The 27,931-nt window shown below is 34.3% G+C and overlaps 1 protein-coding gene across 3 annotated transcripts; it reads left to right on the top strand.

Annotated features, from left to right (window-relative positions):
* Positions 1-27,924, top strand: LOC128546118 (uncharacterized). 3 transcript variants are annotated; one of them, XM_053541164.1, is made up of 8 exons: positions 1-138; positions 12,003-12,974; positions 13,515-13,631; positions 13,925-14,062; positions 14,708-14,866; positions 15,423-15,575; positions 16,087-16,154; positions 24,148-27,924. In XM_053541164.1, the coding sequence occupies exons 2-8, from the start codon at positions 12,164-12,166 to the stop codon at positions 25,423-25,425; spliced, it is 2,724 nt and encodes a 907-aa protein (XP_053397139.1). In that variant the 5' UTR covers positions 1-138; positions 12,003-12,163; the 3' UTR covers positions 25,426-27,924. The 3 variants fall into 3 exon arrangements, with proteins under 3 accessions (XP_053397139.1, XP_053397138.1, XP_053397137.1); XM_053541163.1 differs by lacking the exon at positions 1-138 and adding an exon at positions 10,095-11,480; XM_053541162.1 differs by lacking the exon at positions 1-138 and adding an exon at positions 10,095-11,484.
* Positions 27,925-27,931: the final 7 nt, after the last annotated feature.

Below are 27,931 nucleotides of genomic sequence, written 5' to 3'. Positions count from 1 at the left end.
TGCAGTTTGCCGAAACAATGAATCAGTGTACTAAACGGCGCAAAATATGAATGATGCGCGGCCTTTAAATCTATGTTTTGGCAATTTACAATAATTCTCTTACTATTGTTTTGTTGAATTTGGATTATGATATTTTTGGTAAGTGCAAATAGTTCTAACTTTTATTAAATATAATTTTATTCTTCCTTTGCTCCTTATTATCAAATGATTGTTTGTATAAAAATAGATAGCCATTTGTTTACAACTGCATTAACATTGTGTCCTAGTTATTAACATGAGCATTTTTATGTGGTCATATTATACTGAAATAGAATACACAAAATTGAGTATTTTTAAAGTGGAAGAAACTCCACAGGTTGCTCATAATGGTGTATCACAGACGGCTATATTTATCGAAATATTGCCCTTGTTTCCACCTGCTTTATTTCTAAAATGGACTGGTTCATCATTCAATTTGGGGAGTACCACTAATTATTTAAAGGGGTGTTCACTGAAAATTTACTGACTAAATAGCGAACAGTGCAGACCATGATCAGCCTGTACGGATGTGCAGGCTGATCTTGGCCTGCACTGGTCGCAAAGACAGAATCACTTGCCACCAGCAGACTAAAGTTTCAAAATAGGTTTAGGTTCAACATCAACAGGTTTAAGCTCCCTAGTGGCGGTTTTGCCACTGAGCGTTCCACTTTGTTTATTTACATATTCTTTTTGTCCTTTGTGTGTTTGCTTTGGCTGTGTGTGCGTGCAGAAGTGCGTGCTAGTCGTTAGCACGTCCACGTAAGGTGTGTTGCCGTCTGCGGAGGCGGCGGTTTTATTTTCAACGTGGCTTTCCCTCTTCGATACTTAACCCTGTTTTTAATTAGCTCTTCGCCCGCGTTTGATGGCGTATTGTCATTTATTTGGATAGACACATAACAATATTGCTTAGTCTGCGCACCCCATTCACAAAAATTCGAAAATGATTTACAGCTGAAATAGGAAGTTTAAAGACAAGAGTTATTTTTTTTCCTTGTAATATCTGGCTAAACACGTGCAGAAACGAAAGGAAAAGTTGTTGCATTCTTAAAATAGTTCAAAGTCATAATTGTTGAAACGTAAATCAGTAGTGACCCGAACGTCAACCTTGTCTCGGACTGGATTTAGTAAGCACCTGTATTTATAGAGTTATATATTTAGTGCTATACAATATAACTACTGTATTTATTTAACATTCACGGATTCACTAGACCTCAAAAGAGACGTATATAAGATCAAGTATTGTTTTACACAATGCATTTATTTACGCAGAGTTAGGTAGAAGAATTCTTCAAACTTACAGAAATTACAATACAATCAAGTTTTTGCGAAAAGTATGTAAAAAGCAATGAATACAAATACATTAAGCATGTGTATAATTATTTACTAAGATATAACGAATGAATTGGGTTTCGCAAGTTGAACAACTATTAGCAAGGTTAGGTTTTTACGAAGTTTGGCTCTCACAAGGAGTAGGTGATGAGAAACTATTTTAGCAAATCTGAAAACAAAGGGTTATGGATATCCTCTCATAGACTGGCCGTTGAAACAGGCTGGTAGAGAAAGCCGGTAAGCATCCCTTTTGAGGAACGTAAATGTACATCTCGTAACGTCTTGGAGGACGAAGTTTATTTTGTCATGGAGTGCTCAGTTTTTTTGGCAATATATAAGAAAATACTATTGGCAAAATTCGAGTAATTTTAAGTTTTTGCAATTGTTACAACTTGAAAACGTAACAGAAATAATTCGAAATCTCTCGACTTACATCTATAAAGCATTTCAATTGAGAAATTGGTAGTCAAGTGAACATTTATGTTAGAAACAACATAGATACTCAATCTGACTAAAGTACAGTTCCTATTGCGCTACGATTAAAATCTGAACACGAGCTATTGATAGCCTCATTTTGACGACCCTTCCGCTAGCCAATCAAAAGCTAACTTACAACATTCTGCAAGCTTAAAAAAGCCTTGGGTTTTGATATCTTCAATTCTTATGTTGCGAGAGGTCAGATAGCCGGTTAGCTCAGTCAGTAGGGCACTTGCTCTGTAAGCGAGGGGTCCCGGGTTCGAACCTTGGACTTACTGCAAATTTTTCTTACTCTTTGACATTCGAACAAGTCGTCTGATTGGTTCAAATAAAATTAGATTTGCGAAAATAAAATTAGCAATATTGGAACTCCAAAATATACAGAAGACGAATGTGAAGGGGTCATTCTCAGATCTTCGTTTAGAAGATCCAGCACTTTATTCAGATTGATAGATACTTACACCTAGAACATTTTATTAAAGATCATTGTCATTGTTACAATATAATCATTTCTGTCTTTGTTGTATTGCATTGTGAAAGGCAAAACATTTTCAAGTTATTGTTTTTAAATTTTTATCTAAAAAGCAATTTATGCTGTTTTTATACTTGAGATTTTGGATCTTTGCACTTACAGGGTATTAAATCGGAAATGTTTGCCGTCTTGCCATAATTTTGATATTTAGATAAACTGGATACATGTATTTATCATCCTATGCTGGCAGATCTTATAGGATTCCATGCATAATAAAGATTCTTCTTCTTGTTCTTCTTCGTATGCATAATTGGAAAAGTCTATGCTGCCACATAAACCAATAAATAACACAACTTTGAAATTTGAGTCACTACAGCTACATCGAGCATAGTAACAAGCAAAAAGCCAAAATATGCAAGATAACTTTGAATGAAATGATATACTTTAGATGTTTTTATTTCGAAAGATGTTAAGAGTTTGTATTTCCTTCTTGTAACAGTAATGAATGAAATCTAATTGTCCAAATTTTCTTTTAAGTGATTAGGTTTGGAACAAAAACGGTTTAAGTGCTATATTAGAAAGATAATATAAAATGGATTTGCGCCAGCCTTCGTTATGATAATACAGGAAAGAAGCTATCGCATAACGTATTTGAGTAATATGTTTTTTTATGCAAACAATCTTAGCTAAGTACAGACACGTTTACCAAACGCGCAAGGCAGTTACCCAGCGCATATAACAAATGTTAAATAAGGTTGTTGCCCGATTTACAAATCGCTGTGCGAAAAGGAATTTTTGCTGTGCCATTTACCGAATACGCAGATTGGTTATTTTCGCGTAACAGATTTTTAAGGGCCTGAAATGTGTGGGTTAGTCCCTTTAAATCTCTATCTTACACATCACAAAGGATCAATACAATTTTATGAACTTCTTTTTGTACTACGGAGGAGTTGTGATATAAAATATAATGGGGAACTTTTAAGTACATCCTTGACGACATTCATTAAATATTTGCCAGTTTTCAATTGGTTTCTTTTCCAGCGCGCCTCTATGCCGTTTGACGCTATGACGCAAAAATTGTGACATCAGAACAGTGAATTATTGTATAATAATTCACTGTTTTCAGCCTTCTTTGTTTTAATAGGAAAATGAATCGGATCGTGTTAGAATTATGCACAATGCTATCAATTAAAACAAACCAAACAAAGTAACAAACAGAGTGCTTTGAAAATTTAGTTACTATGTGCACATCTACCATAACAAACAAAAGTTTATGAAACTACACGTATTTTACATGTGGTTAATGTAATGAATGGGGATGTTAAATCGTAGGATCATATTTCGTTTTTATTTAGAAAGCTGTCAAGTATGTGCATTTTCTTCCTGTGATCTGATGTGTTTAATGAATGACAATGGTGTGTAAGGCTTGTTTGAAGTATTCAGGTTTACGCAACGCTCTATAATTGCTACATTAAGACGAGAATGTTCCAATATTTTGGTACAAAACCCTTGTTAATATTATACTGTAGTCAGTGACAGTTAAGTAGCTTTCATTTTTTTTTTTTAAATTTCAGTTTCATTTCAAACTGTTTTTCTAAATATACTAGGAGAAGAATTCTATAAGACTTGTCTTTCATTCTTATCCTTTCCTGTTTTGCTTTCATCACAGTATGACATTTGTATCAATATATGCACTTCATTTTGGGAATAAATATGTTTAAACTAAAAAGTGCACTTTGTCTTTTAGCATAGGCTTTCGATATTTAGCAACCTTTCGGGGATATGACTAGCTTAACGTTACTGTCCATTTGGTCGAACTGCATGCCTGCCCACTGATCCATAAACATGTTGTCACTAATATCTTTATAAAAAACAGTCGGCTAAAAATGAGCCCCGTTCTCTAAGTTCATATTACATAAGGTATACAGTCTATTTTCTGGTTTTTCTCCGACATATCGTCCTGTTTCAGTTCTTAATGGCAGTATACCTATACGAAATTGTGTAATTTTCTTGCGTAAACGCCAATTTAAATGTAACATATGTTCATAATTTTCTAACTAACACTATTTGGTGAGACCATATATTGGAGTAAAAAGTTTCTATTCTAGATTTACACAATTCGAGTTCAACAGCTATCTTTTGGTCAAAGTATTCCGTTAATTCTAGTTTATGTATATTTCTGCATTTATCATAATCCATATTGAAAACCTGTTTAGAAATTCTGTTGTCATCAAACACTATAAGCCTATTCCAGTACTGTATCAGACAATACTAATCCACCGCCTGTAATCGCTTGGTAGCCATGCCGTGTTCTCCGTTATAGCCAAAATTAGAGCAAACATGTGTACCCCGAGGAAATAACGAATCGCCCTTTTTGTATATTGTCTATGGCTTGACTATATTTAAATCACAAGACAGCAGCTGAGTAATCCAGTATAAACGTGGCATGGGAATAGAACATTTTTTCAAAGGTTTTAAATCCAAAATCTTTAATCTTATGTATCTTCGAGATAATTTTATTGAGTGCACCTCCACCACTTTTAGCAAGCGCCAGGCAGGTTAAAGAAAAGTCCTTATAACAGTGAGAGACGATCCCTAAATACTTATATGATAGGACTTTTTCAAGTACATTATTGCCAATGGTGAATTCATATTCCGTCTGTGCGGATCTTGGTTTTCTGAAGTGGATACATTTCGATTAGTGTTAAGTAGCACTTTCCACTATTTACACCACCTATGCATAACGTCAAGCAAGTCGCAAGTTAGTTTATGATGTTGCTAACTGCGTTATCGTCTGCATATAACAAAGCTGACAGTTTCTATTCACCAATTTTGAAACCAATGTCAAGGGCATTTAATTCTGACAATCATTTATCGGGGACTAATTATCTCCCTGTTTTACGCCTTTGAGGCAACCAGTCTGTGTATTTCCCGTTTATACATACACAAGATGTTTGGCAGGCTATATACTCTTTTAATAGAATTGTAAACTTTTCCAGCAACTTTGTTCAGAAGTATACATAGTTTGTACAACATCATATCACGGTCTTTGAAATCAAAACACTTACGTAAATCTATTAACGTCGTGAATAAGTTATCGTTATTACGTATAAGACTGTTCAATGTGAGTACATGGTCTTTGCAGGAGCGGTTCCGACGGAATCCATTTTGTTTGCTTGCCCAATACATTATTTTGTGCTAGAAAAGCCTATTATTTAGGAATGATATTATATTTTTTACTTATACATAACAGTAAATTCCATAATTCATTGTCACTCTGGCCTCTTTAATCAATTTCAGTAGTGTTTTGATATTTCTGAACTGTCGAAACTCGATAAACTTGATGTTCACATTTCATAAATCATTCTTATTTACAAAAGGCCATATTCTTCTCATATTAAGATAAAATACTGAAAAATGGAAGTCCAGGTCTCCGTGGTGGATGGTCATTGCACCTTTAGTCGCTGCAAACAGTTAACAGACTGGAGTGGCTAAATCAGCTTCACGTAATCAGCAATTATTAATTGTCCGAAAGCCTGAGAAATCTAGATGCATCTTTATTTCAAACTCGATAAACCCGTCTTGTCATCATAATTGGGCATATTTATTATTGATGATATTATTTTTCTAATTGTTGACTTTACATGTAACTGATATTTCTAAGATTTAAATGTACATTAATAAATAAGGAAGTTAAAACGGATAGGTATATTGAAAAGGACACGTTATCTAATAAAATAGTACATAGCATAACCTAGCATTGAACCTGACAGTCCTGCCTCGGACGTTTGTTTGGTGAGTTACATGTTTGTTACCAATATCGGACTCTCGTATAGTTCGAGTCAATTAATTGGACTACGAACCTATTAGCATTCTGAGTGATCAGTTTTGGTTTGCATTTATAAATTTTTCTGAGAATATTGTAGTCTGTGCAAATGTCATTTAAGTAAGGTATCTGTAAGGACACATCTGACAGTTTCCTATATGTATGTAGGCAAAATGTTTCCTACGGACAGAATTTCTTAAACTTTGTGTACTGACTGAGAATCAAGTTTAAAACGGAAATATGTACTAAAACCATAGGTACTGATGTTTGATCTTGAATTATCTGCCCTTTAAAATCAGAAAATGCTAAAAGATCCGATTTGCAAGGGCAGATAATTCAGGATTAAGGCAAGGAAACTGTGCATTTTAATTTATATTTTTGTTTTAGTCATAATTTGCATTCAGTATACAAAGTTTAAAAAAATTTGGTCCATGGGAAAGACCAGGACTTTTAGGTATCATTTTGTCATGTTCATAGTCAAGGACAATTGCAACAGTGTCTATATTGACATGGAGCAAAATTTTCCTACGGATAGAATTTCTTCTCTAAACTGTGTTTACTGACAGAGAATAAATCGAAAACAAAAATATAAAATAAAGCAAATTATTGGTACCCAGTTTTGGTCATGAATTGTCTGCCCTTGAAAGTCTGAAAGTACTGAAAAATCTATTTTCAAGGACAGATAATGCAAGATCAAGAACCGGTACCTATAATTTTTAATACACATATTTCCGTTTTAAACTTGATTCTCAGTCAGTTCACAAAGTTTAAAGAAATTCTGTCTGTAGGAAATGTTTTTACTATATACATATAGGAAACTGTCAGATGTGTCTTTATTTTTTATGTATTTTTTTCTTTTCTTTTTTGTTGGGTTTAACGTCGCACCGACAATCATAGGTCATGCGTTAATGGTGGAGGAAGACCCCAGGTGCCCCTCCGTGCATTATTTATTCACGAGCGGGCACCTGGGAAGAACCACCGACTTTCCGTAAGCCAGCTGGATGGCTTCCTCACATGAAGAATTCAACGCCCCTTGTGAGGCTCGAACCCACATCGATGAGGGGCAAGTACCCGCATCGATAAGGGGCAAGTGACGGAGGCCCCCTATGTATTTTATAGTATTTTATAGTGTTATTGTTGTGATAATCGCATTGCAGTGAGTCATAGCAACGAAACTGTCAAAAATATCTAATGTGTAAATTTAGTAAGAAAACAATAAAGCGGGTAAAATGCAAAATGTATAAAATTGTTTATATGAATGATGCGCGGCCTTGAAATCTATTTATAGCTATGTACTGTTTTCCCAGAATTCTATTTTTAGCTGTAGTTGACGTTTATCTGTATTTTAGCTGTCGTTGACCTTGATCTTTTGTTTGGATTTTGATGTCTGGTACGTGTATATTGTTGTTGCTTCTATTGAATATATTCTCCTTCTTCCTTTCTTGCATTATTTTGCACTTATTAACTTACGGTTATTATAGAAAGTATCGCCCTAAACCTAGTGTCCTAGTTTTTAACATCATGTTTACAAAATATAAATTGGGCTATTATACTATACAACTCGTTTAATGGGCAAACCGTGTTGTTGCACTTATAAAATAGACTGGCCCGGTTTATAGCTTGGAGAGGGCTACGGATATGTATTGTATTTTGCCATCGAAATATTTCTGTAAAATGCTTCTTCCCCTCCCGTTTGGATCCGTCCGTGTTTACAAACACGTTTGTTTATTTCATGGACTGTATATATAAGCGTGTTTAAGTTGCGCAGGTTATATTTATCGAAATACTGCATAGATTCCTTATGAAATATATCGTATTTTCTAATTTTCAAAATGTATTTATGTTAGCCTAAATCCAACATAATGAGAAGCAAAATATTTACAACGTATAACCTACACTACGCGCTAAAGGTTTGTAGCACAAAGGAAAGATATGGTCACAACAACAAACATGTCACTTTCAGTAGATGGGAACATCATTACATACACCTGCCTACAATCAACGTCAATATGACCAAAAGTAGATTCAAACCAATTACTACAGAATACCATGAATAGTTAGGCACTGTATGTGCTTGTACCAAAATGTGCTTGAAAGGCTCAGCACGGATTTATTACGAGTTAAACTTGCCGTGAACATTGGTAAATTTAATGTGTATTGTTTAATATTTATTTTAAAGATATATCTAATATTAAAAACCTGACATTGGTTCCAAAGGTATCATTTACCATTAATGACTTATTCATCTAGGGCGAAATATGGCAAACCTTTCGTATGAAAATATACATAAAATTTAGTGTAGGTAAACAATGATAACGAAAGAAAATTCCTAAAATGGAAAAGTTAACTATTCGTCTAATAATACTGTATGTTAATATATTTGTGCAGTCTGAGTATTGCTTGAGTGATGTGCATCCGAAATACCTTTTAACTAGGGAAGTGATGACTAGGATTTACCTTTCTTTATCCTTGTAAGCTTTTAAATTTCACAGAGAGAGATCATTTGAATTTTTCAAAAATTGCAAGTATCATAAATACTTATTATTAAGTTTGTGATGGAATGAAATGAAGAAAATTAATAGCTTTATTAATCATTAGTATTACAACTTTTATATGCTTGTATTTATTTGTGGCTTTGTGGACGTCGCTTAAATTTGCAACGGGATTATTTACATACTAATATTAAGCATTTCCATAGTAACAAACACCTTTCTCTACAGACGGTTTATCCTGTTTCAAACCAATTCAGAAAACATAAAAATTTGTTCTGGAAATTAAAGTATATTTCAACAAAATACAATTATATGTTTTTGTTTGATATGTTACAACAGAAGCTGAAAGTCAGGGGGAAGTTGTCGTATTCTAAATATAATCTAAGAGCATTTATAAAATTCAAAAAAAATCGCAAAATAGATAGAAATGTATAACAAAGATAACTGGTGATGATTTATTAAATTACTCTTATTTTTTTCTTCATTGTATACGTACCATTGACATTCCATTCGTTTTGTGACAAGAATTGATAAATTTACAGAATGACTACAATTGCTGATTGAAGAAAAAAGAGTCATTGGACTAACGTTTTACATTTTTTTCAAACATGATTCTAAATTTTCAAAGTAATTCCAGAAAGAGCACTTTCAGTATAAGTTTGCATCCCTTTAAAAGAACTAGGCTATGACTAGTCCACAAAGGATAAAACCAGATCGAAAGTCCAATTTATTCCAAACAAAACGGGGAAGCAGTTTACAATGTACCCTGGGTTAATGGTGTATGGTTTTAAAACATAAAATAATATAAAGTTTATTAATAAATCTTATGCACTGAGCATATCTATTACAAAGCATAAAGTAGTACAGGAAGTTAATTATCATAAGGCGCGAGGATATACGGTGTTTTCCATATTGATTAGAGTATAATAAATGAGATTAACATATTACAAGATAGTTGACGTGCAGGGTATCGAAGCATTTAGCAGTTTTCTCCGTTTATCAAACGCTTTCAGCAAAGAGGAAGCTTATATGTCGCTCCTTTCTTGGAAGTTTATAGCTGATAAATGAATTTAATCTTTCTAGGGCTGTTCCTATACATAAACAGTATAAAATGTACACGAAAACTACTATAGACAGGATAGACAGGGCATGCCAAGGTAAGATGGAATTCATCTAAAACTGTATGTTACACACTGTGCATAGGTACATGCCTGTAACTGCAAATGTTCTATTTTTAAACCGTTTGGTGACAAACGAAACTTTTGAAAAAACCTGCCTATATTTACAGTTTATAATTAACAACAGATACCAAGTCCTACAGTTTTTTTTTAATAACATCAGTGCAAGGCTACTGTGTAAGCTTTGTGGCCATTCAGCAGCGAATATGTCTTTAATCCTACTTTATTTAACGTTATAGACTGAGTTGGGGTAAATCAATACTATCACCGACACCATTTTAATTTCATAACGTTTAAACTTTATACAGTGGTTTTTTTATTTCTGTCTTCAACCCATTTTAGAAACAATTCATTCATACTTAGTCTGGTCGCTGTAAGCAAGTTTGAACCAGTAATTGATAATCCTGCATTTTCTGATATCAGTAAATAGGGCCATCCAGCTTATTTTTATATACTATGGGTAGTTTTTGTTTTCTGAAAGGGACTAACATATATTTTTTAGACGAAAATAATTTCTCTCATTCTCTTAAAAAATCATAAAAAGCGAGTACTCTGAAAGTGACATGTGGTACAAACTTATTGACCTAAGATTTTTGCAAGATATTCTAATAAATAAACAAAAGTATTGAGCAAAAAGTAAGTAAACCGTTGCAACGCTTTTGAAATAATGCAGAAAATTTACATTCGTCTTGCATATTTACTAATATCTAACATTTATTTTCACACCATCTTTCATTTTGCAGCATCAAAAAGATATTCTATGCCAAAATTCGTGGAAATAGAATGTTGAAAAAAATCACCAAACTGAGGGCAAGAAGCTTTAACGATCTGTATTTGTGTTTACATTTTCACCACGCTGCGAAGCCCATGCATACTTCAGATTTGTAATAGATGATGGATGCGACATATGCATCGAAAATTTTCGGCATATCGATGTCTGTTAAAAATATTAATAGGGAGTTTATTGATTTATTACCTTGCTAGACAACGCGTAAATGCTGCGCGTTACTGATTAAAACGAATCTTAAATAATTAAATGAGTCTATATTTTCTATGTCTGTACTATCATATGTCTACCTTTCTACATCACTTTGTCGACATTTCCCCTTAGGTATTGTTTCACACGTTTTTTATGTTTGTTCTGTTTCATTTTAGAACACATTTGCTCAGTGTATGTGAAACTGATGAAATATGATGTGTTTCAACGCAAAGGCATACTTAAACATGTTCTGCACTTACAGTCGATTAGAATAGGTTGTAACAAATATTCCCGTATTCCCGGTAGTCAATTAGATACAGTTTCTGAACAACCGACCCGTATTATGTTTGCTTTCTTTTAATGAATAAAACGACTGCATAAATTATTTATTTCTTTATGTTTGTGCAGCTGTAAGCAAAGACCTCAACAGCTGGTTGAAGTTAAATTCATGTAGAAATGTTCTATTTTGAAGAAATTAACCTACACTGCCAATTGAAATATCAACACTTTGATATGATAAGCATTAATATTGCTAGATATTTAAGCAAGTTGTTCTGATTTCAGGCATCTAAATGAAATAGTTAGTGTATGACAACAGACAGTTTGTGTAAATCACGATTTATTGAAAAGAAAAAGGCTTACATCAGAATACAGACAACATCCTAGTATCAAATAATGGCAGAATTTGAAGCCTATGGATATCAGAATAGTTTGTAAATGTGTATTTCATCGTTTTAAACAAGTTTGTTTAAAAAAAAGAAAATAGAAAAGAAAATCCTTTCAGAAATTTAAATACAATGGCACGGCAAAGTCAGTTTTGTGTAGGAATCTTTCAAAAAAAAAAAAAAAATAAATTCAAAACTGATGAAAACGATGAGAAACATGTTTATGTGTAGCTGCATCAAAACAAAGATATGTACATTATGTACATTATTGTAAAATTTCTTTTAGACAAAATATCTTAAATAGGGTTTAGATTGCTCAGAATATTTGTAAATTTACAATTGTTTTGAAGAATAATATTCAATTTTATATAAACAGTTGTTTCTTTCTGCGAACGATGATGTTTAGCTTTCAAATATTCAGATAACAAATAACATCTGTCCCATTGAATAAGCATGTTTGGATAACGTCGAATGTGTGTTCTGAGATATACTCGATGTAGACCTTAAATGAAAACTTGAATATATTTTAAACATTTTTTTCAGTTGTTGATTTATATTCGTTTTAGGTCTCATCAGCAGTCATCATAGGTAGAAAGGAATATATGTAATCAATTCTTCCTGTACTCAAAAGCGACACTTACCTTGCTTTACCTGCAATGACTTGTTCACAACGGAGCTCAGTTTAACTTTTGGTAAAATTCATTCGTGCGTTTTGCATGGCAAAATCATGGGAAATTGTCAGTCTCTTCAAGGCAATATAGCTACAAACTGGAGATTTGTTGGGCGGGATAAAGACCTGGAATCATGTATGGACTTGCTTTCCAAGAATAGATCAGTTCTTGTTTTTGGAATGAAGAAAATTGGAAAGTCGAGATTTATTGAAGAACTATATAAACAGTTATTAAAACAGTGTGAAAGTAAAAAGTACGTGTGGAAGGATTTTGAATTAGACAATATAGACTCAGGTCATACGGTATATTCTTGGTTCATTGAATTTTTGACTTGCATAAATGCGCTGGAGGAAAAAGAACGTTTTGAAAAGACGTATCCATCAAAATCAATAGCATGTGACTCTTGCAAGAATAGCCAGCAGCCTGATAGACACAAGTGTATTGTTCGAAATGCCACCAATGACTTAATAGATGCCCTGGGGAAATATAAAACTGAAATTATACTTTTCCTAGATAATATCGACACTATCATGGACAGTCCAGAATTGAGAGATTGTTTTCTACATTTTTACAAGCAATCAGTTAAACTCTCTAAGTTGCAAACAATCCTCACGTCCGCTTACAAACCTAAACTAACAACAAAAGGTATTGCATCTCTTGAACTCAAACAATTAGATAATTTAGCAATACTGGAATTGCTCTTTGAAATGACTGAAGAAAGAGAAAACAGTTCAGAGGAGGAAGAAGGACGTGACAAAACTGTAAAATACTCGCCAGAATTACAGGTATTCACACCAGAGAACAAACCATATATTGAAGCAATTGTTGGTTTATGTGACGGACTCCCATTAGGTGCAGCGATGGCAGGTACCTTAAAAATATTTGTTTAATCTTACCTGGTTAAATTAAAATATAAAAAGTACTTTTATTCTTTAAGGTTTTCAATATTTTATATCGGTTTAGTTTTACGTCTTAAATATATAGTAATGTTACATTAGTATTGTTTTCTATTCAATTCTAACTATTATATAACCATCAAAAGAAGTGTTACATAAAAATGGTTGAATTGAAACACTGTTGGAAATATGGAAAAATTGGAGTAATGATAATGTTGCTGATATTAAAAGATAAAAACAATGATAATTCATGTCATAATGCAATTCGTTGGACTGAACGTCTTTCGTCATATTATTTGTAGTTTAATGCATATTCATTTGTTGATGGATTTTATGAAATCGTTTATATGGCGCGATAAAAACTGCATAGGTTACGGACCACTTTTATTCAAACATATTTTATTGGTGTTTTATTATTTTACTCGTGCTATAAAACAATTCAGATATAATATCCAGAGAATAACAAGAGTGAAACAAGTTCAATAACAAGAAAAAAAACAACCAATTTCAGGTTTGCTGTTGACCGAAGACGATGGATTTCTTACACCTGAAGACCTTGTAGAAATTCTCATACGTGTAAGACTACAGGGACTTAGTCCAGATAACTGCCCGCCAGATGAACGCTTAGGTCAGTATAAACCAGTACATATGATCAAGAACATATCTAACATGTTTGCCTTGCCTTAACTCATAACCATTATCATCATAATTTAAGGAGTCCAGATACCAAGTTTCAAATAGTTATGAGCTACATAAACAAATTTTATTCCTTATTGTAACTACATTTGTACTGAATTCAGTTGTTGCATTTGGTAAAACTAGAATGTTTTTCTCTATACAATCATTTAGTTTAGATCATCTTGTTTTATTTCTATAATATGATATATATACCTAATAATACTGACTTTTATTTTACTACAGATATCTATACAGAAGAAATGAAAAAGTTAATGGAAGATGTTGCGTTGTTTTTCCATTGCTTAAATGAAAATATGACTGGTAGCCATTTCAATATAGACGAGGCTGTGGCAGCTGCAAGTGCTGCTGGTGATAATGCTGGTAGGCTGAATATATAGCTGTGTCATACAACTAAACATACAGAGGCCTCGATGGCCGAATGGTTAAGGTTGCTGACTTCTAATAACTTGCCCCTCATCGATGTGGGTGAATATCAATCGGGGCATTGAATTCATCCATCTGGCTTACGGAAGGTAGTCGGTTCTACTCAGGTGCCCGCTCGTGATGAAATAATGCACGGAGGGGCACCTTTTTGGTCTTCCTCCACCATCATTGCTGAAAAGTCGCCATATGACCTCTAATTGTGTCGGACCTCTCTATCTGTCTCTTTGATGTGTATATATCATACTTTCAAATAATATTTAAAATTAATCTTTGGATTAAAATTTGGAAATAATTGTACCTACCTTTATTCATATTGAATCGTACAGCCAAGTTTTGTGACGAAACTGTTACTCGCTCTTCCTCTTTATTAATGACATATAGAGCATCCATGTAAATAAACTAATGTGACCAAAATCTATTTTTGTCGAGAACTAAATAGAATACATGTATATGGTTACAATACTTGGAAGCGAAAAGCCATATGAATCATCTTTAATAGTTTTATGTATGATATTGTATTGCGTAAACTAGCCTCAGAATGGCAATGTCACTAAACTTCAAAAACGTACTTTCATATTGCAGCAACAGGGGCTATGGTGAAACACAAGATCTTGAAGCCCGGTTTAGATAGATCTATCCTGTCCATACAAAAACTACAAGGGAAACAAAAGTTGAAATGGCACGGAATATTGCGAGAGTGTCATGCTACATTAAAAGCCACACAATATATACCTTCTGATGGTAAGTATTCAACTCGGTACATATTGAAGATACACGTATTGAAAACGAATGCCTTACTGGTCAATTTGTTTCTTTTAGTTGATAATAGCAATTGTTGATAATTATCATATTAAATTTTTCAATGCGCTTTATGGTTAACGTTATAAACAAGAATGAATCGAACCTGTTAAATCAATTATACGCCCAAAAAAATTATTTTCCTCGTCTTCAGCGTTGAACTTATACCGGTTGCTATATTTACCTTTCACCATAAAATAGAAAAAGGTGGAAAACCACATGTAACGCTTCTCTACAGAAATGGAAGTGCCGGACTCTCGGCTTGATTGCGTCTATTCATAGACGACAGTAACAATGAAAGCTACCATCCACGCCTTCTAGCACCGGGTTGAGCAGAACTTATAGCTTAAGTTCAAACCAGCTTTATCATAAGCAGGCTTCGTGAAATAAGACCCTGATCCTAACAAAAGCATTCTACCATCCATAGAAAGAATATGATCTGCTTCCCGTTTCATTTTCCTACCATGGTTTTGGCTTATTTTATGTTTTTATTGATTAGGTGTTGGCTCAGCGAAAGATATGATTTTGAAGTTCATGAAGGAGAATGCTAAGAACGCTGGTCTAGATTTAGACGAAGAAACACTCTGCGACCCAGCATGTCTTGCGTTAGCCATCAGGCGTCTCGCTAACCAGGTGGAACCCTCATCACCAGGTATACGAGTTTGTGTTAAATGATGTTATACTTAAAATGGAAGCAATATAAGATATTGAGCAGCTATATCTACGTCGATAGTGAATGCAGGCGGTAACACCTTTATTATTAAGTCTTATATAAGAAATGTATTCAGGTTTTTATTTGGATATGGAATTAATTGTTTAGTTTTCTGTCTCATATTGCATAATAACATACTATCAATAATAAATCATAGGTTTAACATCACGTACCGTCGCCCGCATTTCATTTGCTGCGTAAGATTAAAGTGGATATTTCCTATGAGTACCTAACGTAAGTAAACATGCAAAGTAAATTTGACTACCACCAGACCTGTGATAAATAATCAAGCGTTATTCGCTCGAAATGTTCCGTCAATGAGGTAATATAATTACTGAAAAAAATGTTAATAGTAACGTAAGAATATATATATATGTTCTTTGGAAACTGAAACTTAAAAATTCTACCAAACAGTAGGATTAAAATTGTCATTAACACATTGTTATTTTAGTGCAAGCCAATGAAGACTGTGAGAAAGGAAGAATGTCTATTCTGAAAGAACATGAAGTGGCTAGCAAGGTACATACAAAATATTTGTGGCCTGGCACAATTTTGATTGGAAACATTTTCTACGACCTTTTATTGTTTTGTTATGTACAATCTGTTTAGCACAGTTTATATGTAGTGTTTAACGAGGAGAAATAATACGCCAATAGTTCTGCATACCAGGACTTTTTAGTGTATGTAGGGTTATTCTATTCATCTATGCGTCGTCGACGGCGTCCGCGTCCAAAGTGGTTTCTAACTTGACATTTTCACTTTATTTCTGAATTTACCCATCAAATTCAGAACTCTTGTTCCACATCATTACCCACGAGATGCATAGCTCTGGCACCACTATTTAATAAATTGTGCCTCTTTTTATTATTATACTGACATGTTAAAGTTTTGATGTATAATAAATAATCGAAACTCCATAGGTCACGCACGACAAAATTGAAAACGCTAATGGTTCGGTTTGACCGAGCCTGTTCATGTACGGTATGGGAAATGCAAGCGCTACTGTCCAGGCCCTATAACCCAGGGTAGTGTGGGGCTAAGGCCATGTTAACACTATGGTTGTTTTTACTTGGGTAAAATAAAATAATTGTTCGACCTCATCACCTGCATAACATTTACTTGCACCAATATTTCATGAATTATGCACCAGTTATTCTTAGAACTTTAGGTCAATGTTTTATATACTTTCACTCTATCCTTGTTTTAGCATTTTTTATATTTTTTTTTCATCCAAACCTAAAATATTTTTCTCGACATATAAGAGAAGGATCTTAACTGTGGCAGAAGTATTTCAGGAATTATGCCAGGTTTACAAATTGAATAATGAACCTCTATCATTTACTTTATGGATTTAATGAAAATGGATGGCTCACGCCCTGACCCACGTCATATGACATAAGGCCATAACTCTTGTATCAATATTTCATGAATTATGCCAGTTTCTATTTTTAAATGTTAGGTTAAATTATGGATATACTTACAGGCGAAAGTTTTGGTGTACTTTTACATTGATCAGTCAGCCTGTTTCTTAAATATATTGTTTTCAGTTACGTGAACCAGAAATTAGACAAAGTTTTATCTACTTCAGCCACAAATACTTTCAATAAGGTATAGTTTTAGACAGGATATCGCTTTCTACCGTATGTGATATAAAACATGCACATTTTAATTAACATGGTATAAAGGGAAAGTACGTAATTAGCTCCCTTTGAAACAGATATAGTTTACAATGAAATCTTAATCATGGCTTTTTTCAAAACTTACTTTGATATATTAATGTTTTAGCGTTACTGATTAGAATTCCATCAACTACCCTGGAGTTACCTCTTAAAGCCTAATTGTGTATATATTTGGAATGTTATATTATTTCAATCTTCTCAGATTGTTCAGCACTTTTCTGTCGTGTCATTGGTACTGTAAAGTTTCTCAGCATGACCATTTCGGCCTGGGTGGTTCCAATACTCCCGCGTTCATAGCTTTGGATATTGTATAACCACCCCTTGGATATGGCACCTATTTTTAATTTTGTCTTTTGGAAGTTCCTGTGATGTGCAGGCTCCATAACCTCAGATCCCCTTTCTCATTTCCAGTTTGTTTAGTTCTGTCCATAGTTTTCTCGTTTGAGGCAAACACGTTATTTTATCTGTGGACAATACGGCGCTTTTCATGGAATTACACGCTAGTGTATCATTGAAGGTTCCAAGTGTACCGCTGTATAAACACATCTGCGGATGTCTCTAAATTGTTTTAGCTCACCTGTTACGTATTGACAGGGTGAGCTTTTGTGATCGCCCTTCGTCCGTCCGTACGCCGTACTTCCACCCGTCCGTCGTCCGACCGTTCACAATTTCTTTGTGAACACGATAGAGACCACATTTTGTATTTGATTGTAATTAAACTTGAATACAGCTTTTATGGGCATGATTTCTCGGTTCCTTTCGAAACCTGGCCAGATTCCATCATGGTTTGCAGAGGTTATGGCCCCTTAAAGAGTCAGAATTTGCTATTTTTGGCTTGTGAACACGATAGAGACCACATTTTGCAATCAACTTTAATCAAACTTGCACACAACTTGTATTGGTATTATATCTTGGTTCCTTTCGAAAACTGGCCAGATCCTATCATGGGTTGCAGAGTTATGACCCTAAAAGCTTTTTAGCTCACGTAGTTACAGGGTGAGCTTTTGTGATCACCCTTCGTCCGTCGTCCGTCCGTCTTCCGTCCGTCCGTCAAAAATTTCCTTGTAAACACGACAGAGACCACATTTTGTATTTGATTTTAATCAAACTTGCACTCAACTTGTATGGGCATAATATCTCGGTTCCTTTCGAAAACTTGCCAGATGCTATCATGGATTCCAGAGTTATGGTCCCTTAAAGGGCCAACATTTGCTATTTTTGGCTTGTGAACACGACAGAGACAACATTTTGCAATTAATTTTAATCAAACTTGCACACAACTTGTATTGGTATAATATCTCGGTTCCTTTCGAAAACTGGCCAGATGCCATCATGGATTCCAGAATATGGGTTTCATTATGCTTTTCTTAGCTTATACAGTCATATAGAGACTTCATTTATGTTTTGATTTGATACAAACCTGCAAAATATCTTTAACAACAATAAATTTTGGATTCCATGATGAATTTGTCAGATGCAATCATAGGATCTGGAGTTATTTTATATCTTACTACCTCCCCTGATTTTAATCGAGTATCAGTAAGTACTTATAGCACTTATTTGAATTTTTAATTACTGCCATTAATTCGACTGAGACAATCAGGATAGATAACTATGGACTGATTTATGTCAGATTACCTACCATTGTTTCAAATTAAAATGGGTGTATCTCAGTAACCAATCGAGATACTGATTTGAAATGTCATTTATGCCATCAGATGGACTCAGACAATCAGTGTAGATAACTTTTGATTGAATTTATGACAAATTACCTCTCTTTATTTTATGTAAATGATATACCTCAGCAGCATCTAATGAGATTGTTTTTAAATGTTATTGAAGTCTTCCAGGGTAAGGAATAGTCATGCTAGTATAAAATTCAGCATTTGAGCCAAGGACCCTCAAACTTGGTATGGAGATTGGCTATGACTGGTATGTGACCCATGGGTCAAAAGGAACTGTTACAAGAAAAATATTTATCCTGATGATATTTAAAGTGTATGCCTATGTGATCTATGTCAAAACTCGATCTTTTCATTAAGAGCAATGGTACTCATGTGAGCGATATAGGGCCTCTTAAATTTGCTATTCTGGCTTTTGGAGCCATATATTAACTTCGTTTACGGTTTGATTTGGCTCAAACTTGCAAAATATCTTCAATTAACGTTATATTGCATGATAAATATGTCAGATACAATAATAAATTCCGGAGTTACTGCCGCTGATTGACCCCTGAAAGAGCCAAAAATGGTAATTTTTAAATTGTGAACATAATAGAAGTGACATTCTTTAGTTGACTTTAACCACACTAAATAACAACCAAAGTCGTAATAAGATCTCAGTTCCTTTCGAAAACTGGCAAAATTTTCTATTTTGGTCCTTTCAGCCATATATAGGTTTCATTTATGCTTTGATTTGATACAAATTTGCACAATATGATTATTTTGGTGATCGAAACTGGTTCATATTGATTCAAAAACTAGGTCATCATGTCAAATCAAAGGAAAATTTGGTTAACAAACTAGAGGCCACATTTATGACCCTATCTTCTTGAAACTTGGTCAGAATATTTATCTTGATTTATAGGCCAAGATTGAAACTTGGTCATATGGGGTCAGAAGCCAGGCCATAAGGTCAAATCAAAGGAAAAGCTTGTTAACACTTTTCATGACACATTTATGACCCTATTTTCAGGAAACTAAGTCAGAATATTAATCTTTATTATTCCCAGGCCAAGTTTGAAACTGGATCATATGGGGTCAAAACCTAGATCACCCAGTCAAATCAAAGGAAATGCTTGTTAACATTCTTGTTCATTTGATGTACATGAAACTTGGTCAGAATGTTTGTCTGCTTGAAATACCGGCCAAATTTTTTTCTGGGTCATGTGGGGTCAAAAAACTAGGTCACCAGTTTAAATCAAAGAATAGGTTTGTTTACACCCTAGGGGCCACATTTTTCATTCTATCTTCATAAACTTTGGTAAGAATGTTTGTTATCATAAAGTCTTTGATGAGTTTGAATCTATTTCACCTGGGATCAAAAATTAGGTCACTAGGTCAAATCAAAGGAAATGCTTGTTTACACTCGAGAGGCCACGTTTTTTGGTCCAATCTTAATAAAAATTGGTCAGAATGTTTGTTTCCATGAAATTACTAGGTAAAATATGTTTACACTGTTACGGTGTGTTACACAGGTTAGACTTAGAGCCAGCTTAGCCCTCTTGTTTGTACTTTTAAGCATGTGTAAACGCTGAGTCATGCTCAACCGGGGCCTGAGGGTTTGGACGGTAGGCTGCATTTCCACTGCCGTTCATGAACAGGCTCTATCGAATCGAGCCTATAACATTTTCGTTTTTGTCGTGTTGAGCGACCTGTGGAGTTTTCACTTTTCTAATTCAGTAATTATCGCTGGAGTTATGGCCCTTAATTGTGACATTTTACAATTTCTGCGTGGTATATGATGGAAGATAAACATTTTTCGTGAAAAAGCATTAAACACTAAATTATTATGTATATTTAAACTATGTAATATAATTTAATAAATTCCATCAATGTCAAGCAAAAAAAAGTATGATGACGATAGATTAGATGTATAAATAATATTTTGGCATCATATTCTAGAACAGCTAAATGAATTTCACATTGTGATATTTCTGAATATTTTTTCTGAAAGGTAGCTCAAAACAAGAGATCTAAATTGTTCAAACCAAACCGATGAAAAAAGATCAAGAATATATAATACAGAGGTTAAATTAAGTCTTTATCCAATGTACTTTAATTAATTCTCCGGTGAATGCATTATGCTCTTATATTACTATGACGATTTATCAATTACTTAATTCATTGAGAGAAAATATGTAACACTATGATTATAAAGAGATACAATTTCAATAAGAATAGGAACGTTTACTGAATGGTAGGTATTGAATATGTCATAATTTTATATTATAGTAACAACACATGTTTCAAAGTTTATAAAGCGGTGTGATATAACTAAATGTTTCCATCCCTCAGCTCCTTCTCACAAATCCTTTTGTCCAGAAAATCTGAATCTTATGGCAAATATTAAATCAAGATATGTGAGAAAGAGGGAATAAGGGTATGGTTTAGTTATATTTAATATCGTTCTGTACGTTTGATAAACCGGAAGTAATGGCACAACGTCATTTTTAACGTAGAATAAAGCCTGAGTGTGTTGTACGGAAACGAAAATATTTCTATAATTTAATGGCAACCCGTGAGTAATTTTATAGAAATGACAACGCTACTATCTTCCTTAAGATAAAATATGATATTTAAACGTCCGAAACTTGAAATAATTCCAAATAATATCTTAAAATCAGCGTGTAACATGCGGATCTCTTTAGTCATGGGTAAATATTTCAAAAACAAACACAGGACCTGTACATTTTATTTCGTTATATTATAGACCACTTTTCCATTTACAACATACAGAAGTTTCATTAAAATCTACATCTTAGAAAAATTTCTATTCGCAAAATATGTTTTCAGACTTGTGATTTTCTCATAGACGCCCATTACGAAAATTGTGTGAGGTCCACCTTTTTCAAATCATTGTAGCAAAACAAATCAAACATTAGACCCTAATTTTTTTTGCCTAACTATCTACGGATGTTCTACGTGAGGGCATTCGTGCCAGGTATATGTTATTAATTAACTCGATATTTCGAGCTACTAAGTCGAAATGTCGAGTAACTAAGTCGAAATTTCGAGTTACTAATTAAAAGAGTTTACGTTGATGTATAGGTCCTGGCCAAGATTAGGTACCTTGTGTATCTATCGGGTAACCCTACAGGGTCATATGGTTAAGATGACCCGGCAGCGTTTGCTCATAAAATATCACTCATCTATTTAAACCATGTTTAAGTCTGGAAGGTTTCTGACCTAGTTTAAGACCTTATGGCAAGGAAATATAGACATACCCTACATGAACGTGTTGTAATGAGTCTGACCAAGCTTAGGTACCTGGATAGATCTAGATTTCGAGGAGAGGTCATAGAAGTTGACCGGTAAGTATTCAAACTTAGAACATTTCACTATTTTGACCATATCTGGAAGGTTTTCGATCACGTTCGAGCCCCTATCACCTGAACATACCATACATGTAAATGAAGGTATATATCCTGGATATAGATTGAAATCTGGAGTAGCTCTAGCGGCTATGGGGTAGGTCATACATTGATGTATGGTAGCATATGTTCAAATCGCTAAATGTTGGGTACAATATATGGATGTGTAAATAGAATATTCCACTTCGAAGAGTCAAAAGCCGTCCATTGCATATTTGACCTTTGACAGACGGATAGACGTTAACATTTTGCGGATAAAAGGGCAAGATACGAAGTCAAAATTTCGTGTTATTAGCTCAAAATTTCGAGTTACAAGCTCAAAATTTCGAGTTAGTAAGAGATACGAATTTGTAACTCGAAAATTTGAGTCAGTGTCTCGAAATTTCGAGTTTATTAATAAAACGCACCTGGCACTAAAATGCCGTAAAATGATTAGGATTTGCATTTTTCTCTATCTCATTTCTATTTTAAGACAGTATCATTGGTATGGTCGTTCTTTCACTTTAAATATTTATGTAGCATGAAGTTATTACTTTGGGATGTTTGAAAATGTATATGTTCAATTCCGTCTGTGCAAAGAGTTGAGAGAGGGCGTACAATGTAACAGAATTGTCACACTACGGGCTACAAGTTGAGATTAATATGTTTAATCTAAATAGAAACAAAAGGAACCATTATATTATAAAAAATATCATTTTGAAACGTCTTTTCAGGAATGGCGTCACCATCTTGATAAAATAAAAATATCCCTCGAACCATTTTGGTTGATACAGTTTTAAATGGAATTAATCTAACAAAGATCAAATGAATTCTATTGCAGCAATGAATATCTGGCATGAATGTGTTTGTTAGTTTAATTAATATGATAAAATTGTGTATTAAATTGATCTGAAGAATACCTCTTCTACACGTACATAATTTGGATACTCTCTGTAACAAAATAACGTATTTGGCAGACTTATATAAGATGCAAGTAAGGTTTGTTTGATGAAGCAAATGATCTCTTAATTACAAACATGAGATAAATGATTACTAGTAGTTCGTAAGGCTTTCTGAAAAAGTATACTAGTAAATGTTTTTTTTAAGTATGGCAGAAGGAGTGCACCAACCCCGACGTATTACATTTATTCTGTATTGAAAAAATAAAATCACATTTAGCTGCATCCAAAACAAAAGAGAAAGAGAAGGTTTGGATAAAACTGTCACATAAATTCGTTTTTAGCTTCAAATTTAACCGTATGGCGTATGAGGCTAAATTGCATTTATAAGACACCAACGTTATCAAAGTCGTTATTAAATTTACTGACATGTTGCTCAGGCCGGTGTCTACCCTTTAAAGTTGCTTGAAGGATAATATGATATTATGTTATAGCTGTACCTATGCATAATTTTTGGGTTACGAGTTTCAGATAGTCCGGTCTTGGCCAAATTGGCACTTTGTATTTAAACTTTAAATAGTTGTTCCACATCATCAACCATATCATATATCACTAGGTTCTTTTTCACGCAGCAGCATTCAAATAGTCGAGTGCGCTGAAATCCTGTTCAATAAATAGGACGAGATGTGGCGTTTATCTTCCAATGATTTCAGTATTATTCAGATTTATAACAAGAAACGTCCTTGTCAGCTGATTCTTTTAAGCTTTATTAAAACTTTCATGTATGGAAATGCCAGATGAAAACTTGTAACGTTTTTTTTTTGGCAGAAGTAGATCATTAATTTGTCTTATACAATTTACAGATGGTTGCCACGACAAAGTTTGACGCGGAACAATCATCTGTTTTGAAAGTCCACGAAGAGGTTGAAACGCACAAAGATGTGGAAAACAGTCTGCCTAGCGGCCCCAGAAAAGCCAAGGAACTGGCCACTCGGTACTCCGTTTCTGAAGGTAGTGATAACAGTGATTCCGATAGTGTGAGTTTACAATTTACAAATATTTATCTTAGACAAACTGAGGAATCGATGATGAATGATGGTAAGGAAACTTCCGAAACCAGAAGTGAACAGACAATAGGTGATAATTACTCGACAAGTCCACCATCATATACAAGTCGTCCAGGATCCTCAGAGGCACGGACAGCACCCTATCATAACCAGAATGCTGGGAGTGTTGTTGAAGAGCTTCCACCTAGCTACAAATCAACTGTCTCGAGTAATCACCTACCCAGCTTTACTACTGAAACTAATAAACAATTCGTTACACTTGATAATTCTGCTTCATTTGTAATGTTAAACATTCGATCTCCTCCATTACCATCTGTCAGCAGTGCATCGTATGGTTCACAAACTATGAAACAAAATACAGGAGCGGATATTCAGTTGATGTGTAGTCGACAGGCGAGTTATGATAATCAATATTTACGTAGAGCTAGATCAGATCCAACTTGTTATCATTCCGAGAACAATGTATCTAAGCAGCCAGTGGCTAAACCGAGGAGAGAAATAGACACATCACAGGGTGATTCTTTGAAAGCCCCACCAGCATTGGAATATATTCCGACAAGCCCGGAAATGGTAATGCGACAGTCGGATAAGACTAATGACATTTGTAGTCCTCTTGAACAAGCACATAAAGACACTAGAATGCAAGCCCCAAGTCTGCAGATAGCTGAACTGAAGGAACCAATTTCTGACATGCCTGTAGAAACTGCATTTGTTCGATCAGGGTTTTCTACGCAGGGACCAGAGGACATTTCTTATAAGAAGTTGCATTGTAATGATCTACATGTCAGTCAGGAAAATTTCAGCCACGTCTCACATACTTCATCAGTCAAAACAGATTATCTGTATAACCAAGCTGCGCAGACTGGAGAGATTCTAAAACATCAAGGTCAATTATCTGCAAGTAGGTTATCAATTAACCACAGTGTACATGAATCAAACCCAAAAAGACGATCTCCTACGGCTGTAATCCGCCCAATGCCTAAACGCCGGTCTCCTCCTAATGTTGACAAACAGTTGCCGAACGAACGAAGTATATCAAACGCAGGGCCGTCTGAGCAATCCGATATGATTTAGCCAATGTTTGAAAAAAAGATGTCTGTGAAAGGAAAATTGCTAGCGTAAGGATGACAATGTCAATGGTAAACTTTATATTTGTGTAGCTGAAAACGTTGTATATTCTTTCAAAACTATGTTTGAGTAAAAAACAAAGACAAATATCAAACAGGGAATGCCACGAACCAAAAACGCAGCCTCCTCAAAACGAAACCCACAGCACGCAGACGCGTGCACCACACACACACACACACACACACACACACACACACAGAGCCAACAAACAAAGGAACGCACACACACACATACACACAAAGCCAACACATCAGGACAAAACGAACAAACAAAGGAACACAGTGGGGCACCGCCTTGGAACGGTCAGTGGCAAAAACACCACTGGGGAGCTTAAACCGGTTTATGGTGCGCACCCAACCTCACTCTTACCCCCACCATGTTCCAAAGACACGGGACAGTGTAAATAAAAGTAATCCCCTCCAGGTGAATCTCTTACACACGTAATGGAAACAAAAAGGCATACACTCATAAGTCTTATTTATATCCTGCTAGATGTGAAAACGAAGCAAAAAGCTTATATTTATTCAGGTATTCATAATATCTGAAGATTTTGAATAGATGTACAGGGATATTTGTGTAAAAATATGGCAGCTACTGCTAAATTTATTCACTGCCGTAATTTTTTGTTGTTTATATACTAGTATATTTGTCTGTAAATGCGTATTTCAATTAATTCGAACACGACGTAGAGTTAATACGCTGTTGTCCTAGTAAATTATTTTAAGAGACATATTACCAATTCGGAGTGTTAACTATATCAAATTAGGATTCTGCTGTTGCATTTCGATTTTTATACCCATTTTGTGTAAACAAGTGGGTGAAATAGAGAATCTTTTTTTTTCATTGCGTATGTATGGTACCAAATATAGCAGGTCAACGTGAGGCAACGTAACAATGTTTTAATGATACTAAAACTTGGGAAATAATACGTCCTGTGAAGGAGAAAGAATTTAGGAATGCACAAACTATTCTGTATGCCTAATCATTGATTCAGACTGTGTATATTACGTGTAACACAATTCTGATGTATGGCACAAAAGGATGTATCGACGTGACGTCAGTACCGCCGTGTTTTAATGACAGTACATGACTATTTACCATTTCCACCCATTTACCTTTAATGACAGTTTGCCATGAGTTATTTATAAGGAAGTTATACCTTAAGTATGACATGTTTTTCTTTTCTGTTATATGTTTTTATTTTTTAAGTTAGTCTGTTGAGTTAATTCGTTTCATACCCCAATACGAATGCCGTGAATGAATGGAACTTAGATCTATTGTATATACAGCTTTGCTAAACTTCCCATGCTTATTTTAATGTATTCAATATGTAATAGTTGTTATTGGTATTATGCGTTTCATAATAGCGTCATAAAGTATAGAATTTATTTTGCCTAAGATAATCTAAAAAACGTAATTAAAAATTCAGTCAGTTTAAGAATTTTATGTTAAGTATTACCAAAGAGTACGTTTGTTGCTTCAGTGTGTATTCGAAATTATTTTAACCGAGAAGAGACCAGATATAATATTTTGATGAGTGGCGAGGCCGCCATGGGTGATAATTATTTCATCTTTACATGTAAACAAATTCATTTTCTATTTCAAGTTTTAAATGGTTATAAACTATTTTATATGTTTGATAGTTTTCATCCAGTCCAATTCTGTTTGACGACGCGAGAGTATTATAAAGCCTTTATGTGATCTGGTGTTATATTAGTGTAATTATACTTGCTGTTGACGTCGTTTCAAGTATAGGGGATGTTGAACAAATCGCTTTTATCTGTAATATACATTTTAAAGACATGTGCTGATTCATGTGTTGGTATTTCATTGTTAATCAGATGTCGATCAGTATGCGTACTGGTTGTATATAGAACATAGACTTTAAAGAAAATTTGTATTGTGTTTTTGAATATGTAAAGAAAGAAGACACTTTGATGTTTCATCAGGAAAAGGTAACATGGAATGAAAAGATTTTTAAATTTTTGATTTTCCACAATGAATATTTCAAACTTGTTGAGAAAATTGAATAAATGCTCGGCAGAACTCGAAAATGTACACAAACCATGCCATCAGGTCCAAGGTCAAGGTCGCCTCTTGAGGTTAATCGTCAAATAATTTCAGGCCCGCTCCGCTTTGAAGATTTTCATACAACGAGAATAAATTATTTGCCTTATTAAAGGGAATTCCAATTGTTTTTTATGTGCATCTTTCTGCGCAGCCGACACTTTCTATGGAAAACTGATCTAAAGTCAACATTTGTTGAAACATGTTACAGACAATCTTAAATATGAGGAATCTTGAATGAAATAACATTTTTGATAAGTTTTATCAGTAATCAAATGTTGATACTGATTTATATTGTATTGACAAGTATCATGCCCGACAGGTATCTTGCTATTTTTGTGGTTATGTTTTCACATCGCATTTTAGTACAAAGACAGTGTTGTTC

The sequence above is a fragment of the Mercenaria mercenaria genome, chromosome 4 (genome assembly GCF_021730395.1).
Source record: "Mercenaria mercenaria strain notata chromosome 4, MADL_Memer_1, whole genome shotgun sequence".
Classification (NCBI taxonomy): Eukaryota; Metazoa; Mollusca; class Bivalvia; order Venerida; family Veneridae; genus Mercenaria; species Mercenaria mercenaria.
This window is presented reverse-complemented; position numbering and strand designations above follow the sequence as displayed.